Here is a 16,574-nt window from a genome sequence, read left to right as displayed (position 1 = left end):
TTTGCCATTAGTTATAACCTACAAAACAGGATAAATAATCGGACAGAAAAAATAATAGTGGCGTTAAGTAGACTCGGCCACATGGTGGGTGCCAAATGTTCCTATGTAGTAAGTCGGATTTGAGGTATAACTTGTTTTGTTCAAGGATTGAGCTTGTCTTTGCGTGAGACGAATGAGGTATACGTCACCTTTAAGAGAAATGGTGATGGCGGGCACCCACAAAACACTTCGATGCCCAAAAGATGAGTATAATGCAATTCAAAATTAATAGCGTACTTTTTACATAGTTAGGATTTAGTATTTATAAAGTGTAATCCTGTGCAGAAAAGTTAAGATATTTGTTTTATCTTTCAGTCACTATCTTAATTTATTTCTGAGTGGGTTACTATTAACGAGATTCTCTCTAACAAAAGATAAGCCACATTTATTATTGTATTTAAATTTCGATTTATAAACATAGTTGGATTGAGTTAGATTAATTACAAATTATATTCTTATTATACCTATTTATAGTAAATTTAATTACTAGTAAAACTATCTTAATTAGACCTTGAACTTCTTCTTTACTCTTAAGATTAACTTCCCATTAACGACAACCTTGCCTATAAGTTGTAAAAAAAATAAAAAATCCTAATTACAATTAAAAAAACATTTAAATCTAAAAATAATATTTTTTATTTTATTTTTATTCTACTACTACAAAAAACAAAATTACCACTAGAATTTCATTGATAAAATTTTATTCCATCAATCTAAAACAAATAAAATATATTTGATGAATAAATCTAAAATTAGGTCTTAGTTTGTCAGACTAAAAACTACTACTGAAAATAAAAAATCTAAAATTGGTCCAAAAGAACTATAATTCTCAAAATTGGGCTTGAATTAAATGGATCACCTATCCCCTTCTTATTTTGGGCTTCATTAGGTTTCGGGCTAATGCAACACCAAACTCAATTGACCCAACTCCTCTCTCCTTCCCAGGGAAGGAATCTCCAGCGACTCCTTCTCCTCCACTGTCCTACAGCTGCTGCCCTCCACCCATGTCCAACCCTTGCTGCCCTAGGATTGATGTTGCCGTCCAAGACCAGCACGCCCCCAACCCTGCGTGCAGCGGCCGCCTTTCGGGCATACCCGTCACAGACCCGAGTCCACTTTCACGGTCCCAAGGAAATACGGCGGCCATGAGTGGTGCTGGCTTCGCCATGATTGAGGGAACTCGACGGCACAGACCCCTGCCTTTTACCGTCGCCGCTCTGTCTTCCATCGTCGCTGCTCCGTCAACCCGGAACTTCGCGAGCATTTGCTCTCCCTTCGCGGAGGCGCCGTCCTCGGCGACGCCTCCCCTGTTTAGCTCTGCAGCGTCGTCGGTGCCGGGCAAGACCACCGCGTGCGAGTTCAGATGCGGTGGCTTTGGTGGTGGTCGCGTCGCCTTCACCTCTGCCGGTTCTTGGTTTGCGTCCTCCACCTTCTCCATCGCGACGGCGCCGTCTTCGGCGCCGCTTCTGGCAGTGAGTTTCCCGTCTCCGTTGCCCAGAGTGGTGCCATTCACTGCTCGTCCATCAACATCGTCACTGTCAATCGCGATCGCGGTAGATATATCTTCTGAATCTTCTACTTGTTGAATTGATTGTGTTGTCGTATCCTGAATTGTGATTGATGATGCTGGAACTGGACATTGAAATTTTGATTGAATTTCTGGATCTGAGATTTGAAATTCTGCTTGAGCTGTTGATTCTGTGGATGAATTTTTTTGGATCTGGATATGGTGTTGATATGGTAATTTTGGCTTTGAAATTTCTGGAAAAGGATTTTTCCATCTTTCTTCATAAAATTTTGCTAAATAAAATGCATCCAAAGAGATTTAGGATTGTCAAATATAATTTCTATATGGATATGTGTTTAATCCATTGAGAAAATTCTTCAATATTTCCGCGACGTTAAATATAAGATAAAAAGGCAGTAAAATACTCAACTACACTTCCAATTTGTTCCATTGGAGGTGAGATCACCAAACCACCATGAAAATGGAGAATGGTGGCCAATGAAAGCACCAAATGTTAGGGATAAGAATCTAAGAGATAGGGAGAGAATAGAAAATTTTCCCAATTCAGGGCCAATAGAGAGAAGAGAGAGTTGAGAGAATCCCAATTAGGGCCAAAGAAGAAAGGAATCAATCACTGAAATCATTCATTGCTAGTTACATTCTTACTATACCTATTTATAGTAAATCAATTACTAGTAAAACTATCTTAATTGGATCTTAGGCCTCGTTTTTACTCATAACAAACAGCTACCCTTCCACAATCATTTTTTCCCCAATCTATTATCAATTCGATTTCACCATTCTTGGCTCCGCATTCCACTTTTTTGTATTGTTACATTTGTATATTTGGATTGAGTCATGTCAGTGTGATCTTATTGCCCTTGGCGATGCTTTATTATTGTTATTATTATTATTGTTATTTACTCATTCATGGACAGGGAGCTTACTTATTCCTGTTCATGGCTGCATTAAGCCTGCCATTTTGACAAAGTTCAGCAACATTTATCACCATTTTTTATGTTATTATAATTATAATCCAACTGTCGATGAGGCTTGACATGGTTTGTAACATTGAACTGGATGTAGACAATTTCCATTCTATTTTGTGTGCTTCTTGTTACAAGTTGTTGTAAAGGAAATAGTTAAGATAGGAGGGGGAAGGAAAAACAAAATTTCATTGTTTACCCATTTTTTTTATTATTTCTTTTTCACAAATTCATATTATAGGAACTTAAAATAGAAGCCAAACAGGCCATTATAATTAGAAAATAGGTTTAGTTATATCGAACTCACCCAGAGACTAATTTATTTATGCCTATAATCAGGCGAAGTTTAAATCAACCTTATCTACAGAATCACTTCTTACTAGTGAAGAGGCTGTAATAGCTGCTGCTGCTTATGAAGCTGTTGCTCTTGCTAAAGCTGCTGTGAAGGTTGCAAAGGATGCAGCCCTTCTAGTTAAAAAGAAACCCTCGGCAGAACCAGCATTTAGATCACATGTATCTTCCAAATCTGATAATTTACTTCTGAAGTGGGTTCAACGTATGGAAACAGGAGATGACATAGCAAGACGTCCCATTGACTCTGGAGCACAAACAGTGGAAGATGTAAACATAGTGGATAGTGATGAGGAGTCTGATAATGTGGAGCCTACCTATGAGGAACTTGAGCTTCTGCAGGAACAGCTTTCAGATAGTATAGCCGTAAGATCTAGGCGCCAAATAGAAAGAAAAGCTAGAAGAGAGAGGGTGGCAGAGAAGACTGCCACAAATATTGTTTCTTTTAAGTCTGGTTCCCCCAGCAGGAGAAAGCGTGTTCCCGTTCAAGAAGTAGACTATTCCGATCCACTTCGTTACTTGAGAACAACAACCAGCACTACTAGGCTTCTTACATCAACTGAAGAAGTTCAACTGTCTGAAGGAATTCAGGTGAGAATCTCATGTTAGTGGTTATGCACTATTTTTATACTACACTCGCGTGGCAACCATGGTTTCATGCATTTTATTTTTAATATGCTCCAAATATGTTATATAGTCTCCATAAAATGCATGCTGATTTTATGATTCATCAATAAATTTTATGCCAATTTTAAGATATATCAAGTTATGCAAGTCTCATCCGTTAGGTTTGCGGCTATTCACTTAATCTTACTTCCTGTTTAGCTGACCATTGCCAATTTTAAGATATATCAAGTTATGCAAGTCTCATCCGTTAGGTTTGCGGCTATTCACTTAATCTTACTTCCTGTTTAGCTGACCATTTTTGTTTTTTGTTTTAAGAATCATCAGAGTCAGAAAAGGAATGCAATATTACAATGAAATTAGAAATAATATACTTATGCAGATTATTATTCAAAGAATTTATATTTTAGGAGATTTTAATCCTTTAAGTTATAAAATTGCAATCAAGTACCCCTCTCCCCCCCAGAAAAAAAGAAAAAAAAGAATAACTGTTTTCAAAGTTTCTTTCTGATAATGCAGTGAAGTTTATAATATTCTTTTTGTCGCCTAAATTATCTGGCCCCTACTGCGAATATGATTCAGGACTTACTAAAGCTTGAAAAGCTCCGGGAGGAAGTTGCAGAAAGATGTGGTGGGCAACCCACATTTGCTCAATGGGCTGCAGTAGCTGGAGTAGATCAGAAGACCCTGAGGAAACGTCTAAATCATGGGAAATTTTGCAAAGACAAAATGATTAAAAGCAATATACGGCTTGTGATATCAATTGCTAAGAATTATCAAGGAGCTGGGATGAACCTGGAGGATCTTGTCCAGGTATATTACCGATTCTACAGTTTTCGGTTAAACACATTGTAGCTATGACGAACATGATGACCTTATTGTTTCAGTAATCAACTATATAATTCCCATTGATTACAGGAAGGATGCCGAGGCCTTGTGAGAGGTGCAGAGAAGTTTGACGCTTCCAAGGGTTTTAAGTTCTCCACATATGCTCATTGGTGGATTAAACAGGCAGTTCGAAAGTCGCTTTCTGATCAGTCAAGGACCATTCGCCTACCTGTGAGCATTATACTTATCTTTGGTTATCTTCTTTCTGACTATGCGTGTTACAGTGAAAGAAACTGCAACGTTGAAATAGATCTAATGTCTATGATCGTCTGTATCATTGCATTGTTTTTTGTTTCGACAGTTCCACATGGTGGAGGCAACTTACAGAGTGAAAGAGGCAAGAAAACAATTTTTTAGTGAAAATGGAAGAAACCCCAATGATGAAGAAGTTGCTGCAGCAACTGGACTGTCAATGAAGAGGCTTGGTGCTGTACTCTTGACCCCAAAAGCTCCCAGATCTCTAGAGCAGAAGATTGGGATCAACCAGAATTTGAAGCCTTCGGTCTGTCCTAAACTTATTAAAATTTATTATGCTTGATGGAAAAGGACTTGTCTATCTGAGTTCATTTTACTGATATGATGACGGATTTGTGTTTTTGACCAGGAAGTGATCGCTCATCCTGATGCTGAAACAGCTGAGGAACAGCTCATCAAACAAATGATGAAGAAGGACCTCGAGATGGTGCTGGAAAGTCTTAATCCCAGAGAGCAACAGGTCATAAGATGGAGATTTGGTATGGATGATGGAAGGATGAAGACATTGCAAGAGATAGGGGAAATGATGGGCGTGAGTAGGGAGAGAGTCAGGCAAATTGAGTCTGTTGCTTTTAGGAAACTTAGGAACAAGAAGAGGACCAAGCATTTCCAGCAGTATTTGGTTTCATCATAATCCTACCAAATATAGAAATATATATATATATATATGTTCTCATTGTTACAGCGGAGACAGAGAGTTAGGCTTATTTGATGCTGGTGAGGGTGCGGTCCATTCTCCCTTTTGCATATTTGTTTGTATCATTGTATGTACGTTCTTCCTCCTTTTTATTTTCGTTTTCATCTTTTACCTTCTTCCTCTCCAAAATAGGAAACAGAACGTTATTGGTATACCACTCGGAAATGGATGTACACACAAGGGAATAACTGGATTTATTATTACTAGTCAACCAATTTTTTATCAGACGTTGAAGTGAGCTCTCTGCCCCTTCATTTCCTGACGAACATAAATAGATAATTCCCCAGACAAGAATATCCTGTTAACCGTTGTATAAATTATTCACAAATCACATTTGCAGATATTCTGCATGAATAATTCAACTACTTATACCACTATCGTTCGTAATAAACATATTTTGGAGTTGTATAGTCAGTATATTTCTAAAATTACTTTTAATTATATTTATTTGCATCAGTTGTATAAGTAAAGTAACTCCACAAATTAATTGTTCATGCAGTATTTGTGAAATTATTCTTTTTTTTTATACTGATTTCTGATCTGTAAATGCAGGTGCCATAGTTTTTTGTTTTATTTTTTGGGTCTTAGAGGCCTAGAGGGTTGTTACTTGTTATTTGTTGAAGTTCTGGTATGGCAACTTTTGCTAGGGCTTATAATATTAAGTAAAAAAAAAATTAATTATTTTGTTGATTTTTATAGTTTTATCGAATTTATAATTAAATTTTTATATTTTATTTTTTTAAATTAGGTTTTTAATTTACATTATTTTTAATTTGATAAAATTATAGGAACTAATGATATAATTAAACCTAAAAAAATTACAAATCAAATTGCTTAAGCATGATAAATATTTCAAATACAAGTAATTAAGAACGAATAAAGTAAACACACTAAGCACTAACAATTACATCCGGTAGACAGCTAATTATTATTAGGTGAATTTTATAATGTCTTCCTTAACATATGGTAAAATTTAAATATTTAATAATTATTTATTATTATATTTTAAAATTAAATATTAATTTTTAATTATTTTTAATAAGTAGACATATTTTTAAGCATTTATTATTAATTTGGGTCAGAAGAATAGTATAATATTTGAAAATGGGGTTAGAATGGTATAATACACATGTATGAGTTTAAAAGTAATATCCTGTAATCAAGTTAAAAGATATAATTACTAAGATAGAAATTGGAATCAGAATTTTATTCAAGAATTATTTTTTTAAGACGTTGCAAACAGGATTTTGTCAGTTAAAATTCAGCAGAATAGGGACAAATTGCAATGGGATTTGAACAAATCCAAGCAATCAATATGATACAGCTTCAGGTTACAGAATTGGCTATTTATTTTACCATCCGCCTGGAGCTTTGCCCTAATTATATGCAGCAGAAAAAGCCGTGGATTGATCTATAGAAGTTGAACTTGCCTCACAAAATTAAGCTATTTATTTGGAAAGCTCTCCATGGCCGGCTTCCGGTGCTTGCTCAGATTCATCACAGTATCCCATCTATATCACCAATATGTCCCTGCTGTCATGAAGCAACCGAAACAGTCACTCATTGTTTGATCGATTGCTCTAGAATTAAAGATGTATGGTCTCAGAGTTATCTTTGTGACTGTCTTCCCCCTCAGAGTCCTAACGACTTTTGGACATGGTGGATTGCATCAACAGAGATGCTTAACCCATTGAAGAATGCTGACCGTAATCTTTAATTGCTTGCCATCATTTGTTGGAACTGCTGGAAAGCTCGCAACCAGTTGATTTTTGAAGGTTCTACTTCAATGCCGTTTGCCATTCTAGCAAGCTCTGTCAAGTTGCTCCGTGAAATCCAAAGAACTCCCAGTTTAGGCCGTCATCTCCATGAGGCAAGCTCTTAGTTGCATCCAATTTGATTTATCATTCTTTCTTCTTTAAAATTTTTCTTCGTTTTTCGACCACGCACCGTTGGATGAATACTTTCAGTGTAGTGTTTTTGAAAAATTCCCACTTTTCATTATGTTGTCCTGCTTTTGGACATCTTTGTATTTTATTTTTCAATAATTAATGAAATATAACTTACTATGAAAAAAAATAATCCTATAATCAGTTAAAAAATTTATTATTAATTCGGGCCAGAAGAATAGTGTAATATTTGAAAATGGGGTTAGAATGGTATAATACACACGTATGAGTTTAAAAGTAATATCCTGTAATCAGTTAAAAATTTATATGCATGAAAAATCATGATTCACAGTTTTTTATTTAAAAACAATTTTATTTTATTTTTAAAAAAATAAATAAATGAAAAATGCTACTTATTATTTTTATCTTTTCTTGACAATGTCCATATTTATTAGCCATAGCATATACTTGTATAATCTGTTATAATTTAATAAGTTAGTTAGGACTGAAGTAGGTATACTAATTAGCTAGACTAGACATAGAGTTAGTTAGACTATTACGTTGTATATCCACAATTGAGTAAGCTAATTCACTTCTTGATCCTCTTACAATCAATAACAGCTAAGTCTATTGTCTTACACTCTTTACATCTTGACTCTTTTACAATCAATAACAACTAAGTCCATTCTCTCACACTCTTCACAATATTCAACATGGTATCAGAAACATTTTTTTTTTCCTTGAACCCTCCATCCTTCTCTTCTTTCTCTCTTCTCTCTTCCTCTTTTCTTGACTCACACAACTGAGCTTGATGAGAATGCGCGTATTTCACCTCTATTCTTGGTAAAAACAGCGATTCCGATCAACAAGACTTAGAAAGAAGCGTCTCCTTTTTTTTCTTCTCCTAATTTCACCAACCATGGCGCAGCTAGCTTCATCTTTATCTGCGGTTTCTTTAGCTTCATCAATAGCTGTAAATCCTTATAACCTCTCTCCCGCTAATCAACCAAGTTTGATCTTGGTCACTCAACAACTTGCTGAGGACAACTATCATTCTTGGAGCCACGCGATGCAGAAAGCTCTCAATGCCAAACGTAAGCTTGGCTTCAACACTGGATCGGTGCCTAAACCAGATCCAACCACTGAACCAGAGAAATTTGAGAATTGGCAGTGCGTGAATGACGTAATAAACACATAGATTTTGAATTCTATTTCAAAAGAAATTGCTACCTCTCTCGTATACACAGATTCTACAACAGAGTTGTGGAACGATTTGAAGGAGCGTTTTCAATATGGAAATGGCCCTCGCATGTTTGAATTGAAGCATGAATTGATGCAGAAAGCCCTCAATGCCAAACGCAAGCTTGGCTTCAACACTAGATCGGTGCCTAAACCAGATCCAACCACTGAATCAAAGAAATTTGAGAACTGGCAGTGCGTGAATGACGTAATAAGCACATGGATTTTGAATTCTATTTCAAAAGAAATTGTTACCTCTCTCGTATACACAGATTCTGCAGCAGAGTTGTGGAACGATTTGAAGGAGCATTTTCAATATGGAAATAGCCCTCGCATGTTCGAATTGAAGCACGACTTGATGAATCTTCGACAAGGTGCCATGTTTGTGTCACAATACTTCACAAGAATCAAGGTTCTTTGGAAAGAATTGAACTCATATCGCCTGGTGCAATGCAATTGCGGTGATGCGCGCGCCATGCAAGAGTTTCTTCAAGTTGAGTATATTCACTGTTTCCTCATGGGATTGCATGAATCATTTTCACAGATTTTCAGGCAAATCTTGCTCTTGGAACCTCTTCCCACAATTAACAAATTACTTTCTCTTATAACACAAAAGCATGGAAAATGCAGAACAAGCAACAATAGCACCACAAAATAAAAGTCCAAAATAAGGGCACAAGGTATCCAATATTACACAACAAAATTGTTCGAATCAAGACCCACAGGTCGGGTCATCAAAATAGAAAAGTAAAAGAAATCAGGAAACATCACCAGAGGGAATAACCTCCTCTGGTTTCAAAATTTGGATAATCTCTTCATCCTGCACAACCTCCTCAGTAGAAGTCGGGTGAGAAATCTCCTCGGCAACTGAAGAAGAAGCTTTGAGACTCTGAGGATTCGGAGCATTCTCATTGTCTTCTAGAATTAAGACAATCTCTCTGTTGACCACAAACTTGTCTGGTTCAATGGCAAAAATGTCAACCCCGAGGGCGATCACTTGAAATTGAGCTTTTAAATTTTTCACAAGGGCATCCATTTCCTGTCCAATAGAGCCCTCTAGCACATCATGATCAAACCTTAAATCCTCCAACTAGGACACCAACTCAAGCTTCTCCCCATAAATTCGGGTATAGGTCTCCTCTGCCTTTTTCTTCAAAGCTTCTGCCTTATCAAGTTTGGCATCAGAGTCCTTCACCATATTCCTCAGCATTGCGACGTCTGACTTGAAGGCATTCCTTTCAGCCTCCCATGCCGTCTTGGTCTTCTTTAGCTCATCTACCTCTCTTCTAAGGTCAGACACCTCCTTTTGAGTGGCGTTCAGAGGAGTTTGGTGAAGCTTTTTAAGAAAAGCAGTACAAATCCCAGCAGTACGAATGCTCCCTTTTGCCACCATGCCAATATTTTTTTCTAGAGAGACACAATCTATGGCAATAGAGCTCCCAAAAAGGATGTACTCCTCACTAAAGGAAATTGTGTTAAAATCTTTGTCGTAAACATTACCGTATTTGTTGGAGGGAGCCTTGTGCTTGTAACATGAACCCGAGTCCGATTCCTTTTCAGTGTCCAAAAAGTGAGGGACAAGAGGAATAAATTGGACAGTAGAATCCTTAGGAGGAGGAAAAGCTTGAGCAAGTTGTTTAGGTTGAGAAGAGGTCGAACCTTGTCCAGGAGAAGAGGAGGGAGTTTCAGCCAACTTCCCAAACTCTTTGAGTTGGACTTGCTGAGCTACGGCATTCTTCTTGGCTTGGTGAATTTATTGTAATGAGCCAAACCACTAGTCATTTTTTTTTACAAAAAGAAAGAAAAGATTTGAGTAACAAGGTAAGCATACCACGAGTTAACTTGGCTTGGAAGTCAAAAATTTCTTTATATCTAAGCCATGAAAGTTTACTATGCTCCAACTCTCATGAAAGGTTACTATGCTCCAACTCTTTCAAATCCTCAAAATTGTGTTTTACAACCATGAAAACCTCTTCCCAATACAAACAAAACATATATTGTCCCATCTTATTCCTATAAAAAGGTCGGGTACCACTAGTTAGTTTATACATTTTTGCCCTAAATAGCTTAGAAAGAAGCCCAATATTGTTTCTTCGAGCTAAAGGGCTTGGTCAGTTGAAACAAGGTAAAAGAAAACCTTAAAGAAAATAGGGAGTTCAAGCTCATGACAAACTAGTTAGTACACTTTCATAAAATTCCGAGAATTTGGGTGAAGTTGGATAGGAGAAACTTTAGAGGTCAAAAGGATATCCATATCAAAATTAGAAAAAAGAATCGTAACACCCAACCTAGTGAAAAGACATTCATATATGAATAAGAAATTTTCGCCCGACGTGTCATTTCGGGCATAACAAATTTGTTCTTCAGGATCTGGGGCCTCGAAGTCATAATTGGCCTCATCTTCTCTTTCCCTACAAATTCGATGTTTACTTCGAAATTCCTCTAACATCTCTCTATCCACTACTGACATGGAAGATAAAATTGTACTATCTACCCAATCTTAGTCGGCGGGAGTGTTAGAAGGCATGATGTACACTACAGATCGAGACATAAAGAATACCTTCAAAAAGAAAATGTTACCAAGTTACTACACACAAACAAGATGGTCAATTGTAAAGGTCTACAAAGATAAAAAAATGCAAATGTTCAGACACAGATAAAACTCACATCGTCAACCAACACCATTGAATAGAATACATGACTATGGTCCACAAGAATCTCAAATGGCACCATCATCGAGCCAATGTAACACCTTCTACCACACAGAACTTTACGCTTAAGTTGTAAATCAATGATGGCGAGGCATTACTACATTTATTCTTAGAGATACATATATAATTATAGAAGAATAATATTAATACTAGGAGCCCATAAAGAAAACTCGAATATCGTTAGCCGTCAAATACTCACGGACATGCTAAAACTATAGAGCGAGCATATACAGAAGCAGAAATATCGGAAGTTTAATAAGAAGGTACATAATAAAGTATATACACAATAGTTACTAGTCTTGACTCGTAAAGAAAGGCTAGCTAGAATATTACATCACTAGAGGCAATAAAAAATAATAAACCTCTCTCTCCAATAAAAATTCTCTAAGAGGAATTAAAGTCATATACAATACAATATCAAAATAGGAAGAGAACTCTAGTCTCAAAATAAAATCTCAAAAATAATCCTTTTCACTTCAGCACCTGAATCCTGCACTCTCACCGAGGTGCGTGGCGATCCATATCTGAAAAATAAGATAACAACAACGGGTGAGAATCCGAAGGTTTCCAGTAGGGTAATTGTTCTATATAATGACTACATAAGGAAATATGAACCCTCTAGGCAATCCTAATCTCAAAACTTTACAGGATTCTAAAGCCTAAGGTTTTTAACTAAATCGTTTAAAAGGAACCTCTACTGTGTACTATAACTCTGATTACAATTTAGTTACCTCTCTTACTTGTCAATTCATTAGTTAAGTCCTTATTATGATAATTCGCTTAAAGTTACCAGCTGAGAACTCTAAAATAAACAATTCACTTATTGACATTAAACCAATACCGCCATAATACATTCCTCATTAATTGATCATCTCAATATGTAAAGTTAACCAAATACATCAAACCTAGCCGCAATCCAATTTATCAACCAAAACCATAATCTCATCTTGTCTCATTATTTTTGGCGAAACAAACACAAGCAAGACATCCAAAATCAATCACAACAAGGTACAAATAATTCAAGTAGTACAAGTAGCAAATAAATAGATTAACAAGTAGGCAAACCAAGCAATTATGCACATCTAAATAAATCAAACAAATGCATATGATGCATGTCTGTCCTACTGGCCATGAGCTCGCGTGTTAGTTATACGGCCAAACTTGACACATCGGGTAGCTATCCTAGACATCATATCTCTGTTGCGCATCCTCAGGGAGAATACAAGGGAAGACGTTTGTCCTACCACCTTCTGTTGGAGGTATCTCCAGGGAAAATAAATCGAGGAAAAGTGTCCTACCACCTTCCCTTGTGAGGTCGTGCCATATAAAACGAAGGAGAGTCTCTTTCCACCTTGAAACTAGAGAGAATGTGGGAGAATAAAATCGAGGGAAAGTTCCTTACTGTCTTTCTCACATCCACACCGCAGCACTGAGCAAGCGGGACAAAATTACCATCCTTGCCAGGCTCAGGTGCCTCATTAACAATACAAGTGGGACAAAACCTCTGTTCTTGCCAATTCAGTTGGTATATCATAATCATAATCATAAGTTATCATCCATCATAACTCCATTTGTTATTAACGTAACTAATATCATCAATCCGTGAGCGGGACAAAGCCACCGTCCTCACTGTGTACGGAATGAATCACCATCTCCACAATATTTATATCTCATTTAACGAGTCTTTATCAGAGAGTGATTCAATAAAATTCATTATACCCACCCCTAATACATTCATAGCCTTTAAAATAGTTATTAGACTCCATATAGAGATTACAGATGGGTACAGGCTTGTCGGAAAGGTTTAATAGTTCAAAATCAGCATTTAATAAAATTCAAGGGAATAGAGCGTACACAGGCATTGTGCATACGCGCCGAATCCAACACTAGTTTTTGAGGATCCACAAATGATGGGTATGCAGGCATCATGCGTACGCACGGATCTGCCATCATGTGTATGCAGCCATCGTGCGTACGCACAAAACCAGGCACTACTGCATAATCTGCAGAATTCAATTTCAACCACCAAAATTCAAATGATCATAATTTTTAGTACAAAACTTTTTTTGCTTCTATTTTTTGAAGACAACAAAATAGACATCCCCAATTTTATTTTAACTTAAGTTTTATTAATTTTTAAGTACCGAGCGCCAAGTTATGACCCTCTAAAGTTGGGCTAAAAATCTGTCATAGTGCAGAATTTTTTTGCTCCACTTGAAAAAAATTTACGCTAAATTTGAATCCGTTATATACCAACCTAGCCAAATCCAAGCTTAGGCCACTACTCATAAATTTCGCTCTTGTTTTCACCTAGCTCTTCACTACATAACTCATCTAAATCTCAAATCTCATCTCATCCTTAATCTTACCGCTCATAAAACTTTTCCAAACAATCAACAATATTCACCCTAAATTCAGTTTCACATATTCATCATAAAAACTCTAATTTCAACAATTGCCACAACCAATCAATACATCCCAAGTAATAGGAACTCAATCAATCAAGGCCTCCGACCATTTTAATTCAACATACAATATCATCCAATACCACATTCATCAAAATTCATTCTCAACAATCTAGACAATCAACCACCACCAATCTCAATTCTAATGAAATGGCAAATAAACATCACAACTCTTATTTTTAATAATCTAGGCAATTTAATACAACAATAATATTATCCAAAATCGAAACCCGTTTATAAACCACTATTTTATGGTTTATCTTATGCTCAATTGAGTGGTTTTTATCAATTCTTTACACACTTATTCATATGATTTGCATGAGTTTACATTTTTCCTTCCTAATTTTGTGCTATGATTGAAAATATGCTTCTTTGGCTTTTATTTTCCTATTTTTAAATCCTTTCTTATTACCATTCGATGCCTTGATATGTGCGTTAAGTGATTTCAGAGATTATAGGGCAAGAATGGCTTGGAGGATAGAGAGGAAGCATGCAAAAGTGGAAGAAATATAAGAAGTTGAACAAATTGATAAGCTGCTCAGCCTGACCTCTTTGCACTCAAACGGTCATAACTTGAGCTACAGAGGTCCAAATGAGATGGTCCCAGTTGCGTTGGAAAGCTAACGTCCGGGGCTTCGCAAAAATATATAATTTGCCATAGCTGCCTTGAAGCCAGGCGACAAAAACGCGTAGATCACGCGGACGTGTGACCTGGCGAAAACCCAATCCATGCTAACGCGTAGACGACGCTTCCGCGCCACTTTCCTGCGACCTGTATGTACCAGAAATCGCTGGGGGCGATTTCTGGGCTATTTTTGACCCAGTTTTCGGCCCAGAAAACACAGATTAGAGGCTATAAAGTGGGGGGGGGGGATACATCCATTCATTAAGATGTCTTCCATTATTCACTTTTCATAATTTAGATGTAGTTTTTAGAGAGAGAGGTTCTCTCCTCTCTCTTAGGATTTAGGATTAAGATTCCTCTTAAAGTAATTAGGATTTCATCTTTTTCAATTACAGGTTCAATGTTCTTTTTATTTATTTTTCTAATTTAATTTATGAACTTTTCCATGTTAAGATTTGAATGTTCTATTTAATATAATTTGAGGTATTTTCAGATATATGATTTTAATTTAGCTTTCTACATTCTTGGTTTTGGTTGATTAATTGGTGACTTTTGAGTTGTCAAACTCATCGTGAATTATAATTGTTATCTTTTCTGATTGATTTAAATTCCCATAACTCTAGTCTCTCCTTAGGAGTTGACTAGGACTTTAGGTGTTAAATTGATTTGTTCACTTGACTTACCTTCATAGTTAGAGGTTGACTTAGTGGGAGCAAAATATAATTCTCATCACCATTGATAAGGATAACTAGGATAGGACTTCTAGTTTTCATACCTTGCCAAGAGTTTTATTAGTTATTAATTTATTAATTCCTGCAATTTATTTCTCTTATTCAAACCTTTTTAAATCCTAAAAATACTGTTTTCCATAACCAATAATAAATCATACTTCCCTGCAATTCCTTGAGAAGACGACCCGAGGTTTGAATACTTCAGTTTATAAATTTTATTGGGTTTGTTACTTGTGACAACCAAATGTTTGTACGAAAAGATTTTCTGTTGGTTTAGAAGCTATACTTACAACGCGATTATATTCTTGTGAATTTCTTTACCGATAGAAATCCGATCATCACCCGTACCTTAGTTGACGACAGTCTCAACCTCTTAAACCTTTCTCTCTGGTCAATCAAAGTCTCAATCAATTCCTCACCAATTCAAGCTTCAACCAATGCTATTCAATATAATTTCATTCAAATTACACAAGGTTCATACTAAGGTTTCACACCAATTAGGAGAACTAGAGAGAAAGAGTTCTCTTACCTTATTACACATGAACATGGGTTAAAACCATAGTTCTGAAAACTGAACCAGACCGGCCAGTTCAACCTGGTTAATCAAAAATCGGTAACCAGAGTGGTTCGGTTGATCCTAAAAATCGTTTGGCAAAAAACCGATCGAACCAGCGGTTAACCAGTGAACTAGCTGAACTGACCAATTTTTTAGAGGTTTTCTGCTTTGGTGACTCTTCCAAAGCGGCGCCGTTTTGACCCCTTAAAAAAAAACCTAAATGGCTACCCGACCCAGTCCCCCAGGCCCCCAGTTTTAGTCATCTCCCCTCCTCTCTGAAAACTCAAAGAATGAACAAACTCAACAAAAAGAACCCTAGCGGCGTAGCCCCCCAGCCTTGGAGCCCGCCACTACAGCCCCGCAGGCCCCACAGCCAACGCATCTCCTCTCCTCTGTTCGAGCTCTCTCTCTCTCTCTCTCTCTCTCTCTCTCTCTGTATTCGCCGGTGTCAACTTTCTCCCTTTTTACCGCCGTCACTCCCCTTCCTCTTCGCTGCCGATAAGCACTCCCATTCTTCTTCCCCGCCGGTAAGCACTCCACTTCCTCTTTGCCATTGTGTCTCCTTTCTCTCCTGTTTGAGCTTCCTCTGATAATAGTTAATTTTGTTCATAAATTTCGGTGATATTAGTTAATTTTGTTCATAATTTTCTGTAGAGTTTGTTGATTTCACTGTGGAGTTTGCTAATTTTAGTTTTACTATGAAGTTTGTTGAGTTAATTTTGTTCATAATTTTGCTGTGAAATTTGTTGATTTTACTATGGAATTTGCTGATTTTAGTTTTATTGTGGAGTTTGCTAATTTTTTGCTAATTTTAGTTTTTTTTTTTGATGTACATTAAAGATGAAAGAATCACAAAGTGTTAATGATATGAATTAATCATTCTGTATTCTTGATTTGAATTCTGAATTATATGAATTAATCATTCTAAATGTTGGATTCTGGATTTTGGATTTTGTTGTATGTAATTTATAATTTGGATTTCAGAATTTTGGATTTGGATAAGCTTCTTAAGCC

The 16,574-nt window shown here is 36.6% G+C and overlaps 1 protein-coding gene across 1 annotated transcript; it reads left to right on the top strand.

Annotated features, from left to right (window-relative positions):
* Positions 1 to 947: 947 nt before the first annotated feature.
* LOC130969456 (RNA polymerase sigma factor sigB-like) lies at positions 948 to 5,460 on the top strand. Its single transcript, XM_057895187.1, has 6 exons — positions 948 to 1,592; positions 2,872 to 3,474; positions 4,090 to 4,320; positions 4,426 to 4,566; positions 4,697 to 4,897; positions 5,000 to 5,460. The coding sequence occupies exons 1-6, from the start codon at positions 1,044 to 1,046 to the stop codon at positions 5,282 to 5,284; spliced, it is 2,010 nt and encodes a 669-aa protein (XP_057751170.1). The 5' UTR covers positions 948 to 1,043; the 3' UTR covers positions 5,285 to 5,460.
* The last annotated feature ends 11,114 nt before the right edge of the window (positions 5,461 to 16,574 follow it).

This window comes from Arachis stenosperma, chromosome 3 (assembly GCF_014773155.1).
Source record: "Arachis stenosperma cultivar V10309 chromosome 3, arast.V10309.gnm1.PFL2, whole genome shotgun sequence".
NCBI classification, from domain to species: Eukaryota; Viridiplantae; Streptophyta; class Magnoliopsida; order Fabales; family Fabaceae; genus Arachis; species Arachis stenosperma.
This window is presented reverse-complemented; position numbering and strand designations above follow the sequence as displayed.

Bases quoted from the DNA above. Each gene is read 5' to 3' on its own strand.
- LOC130969456 (XM_057895187.1), top strand. From the start codon at position 1,044: ATGTCCAACCCTTGCTGCCCTAGGATTGATGTTGCCGTCCAAGACCAG. The intron at 3,475-4,089 runs GTGAGAATCTCA...AATATGATTCAG, and splicing joins AACTGTCTGAAGGAATTCAG to GACTTACTAAAGCTTGAAAA. The intron at 4,321-4,425 runs GTATATTACCGA...CATTGATTACAG, and splicing joins ACCTGGAGGATCTTGTCCAG to GAAGGATGCCGAGGCCTTGT.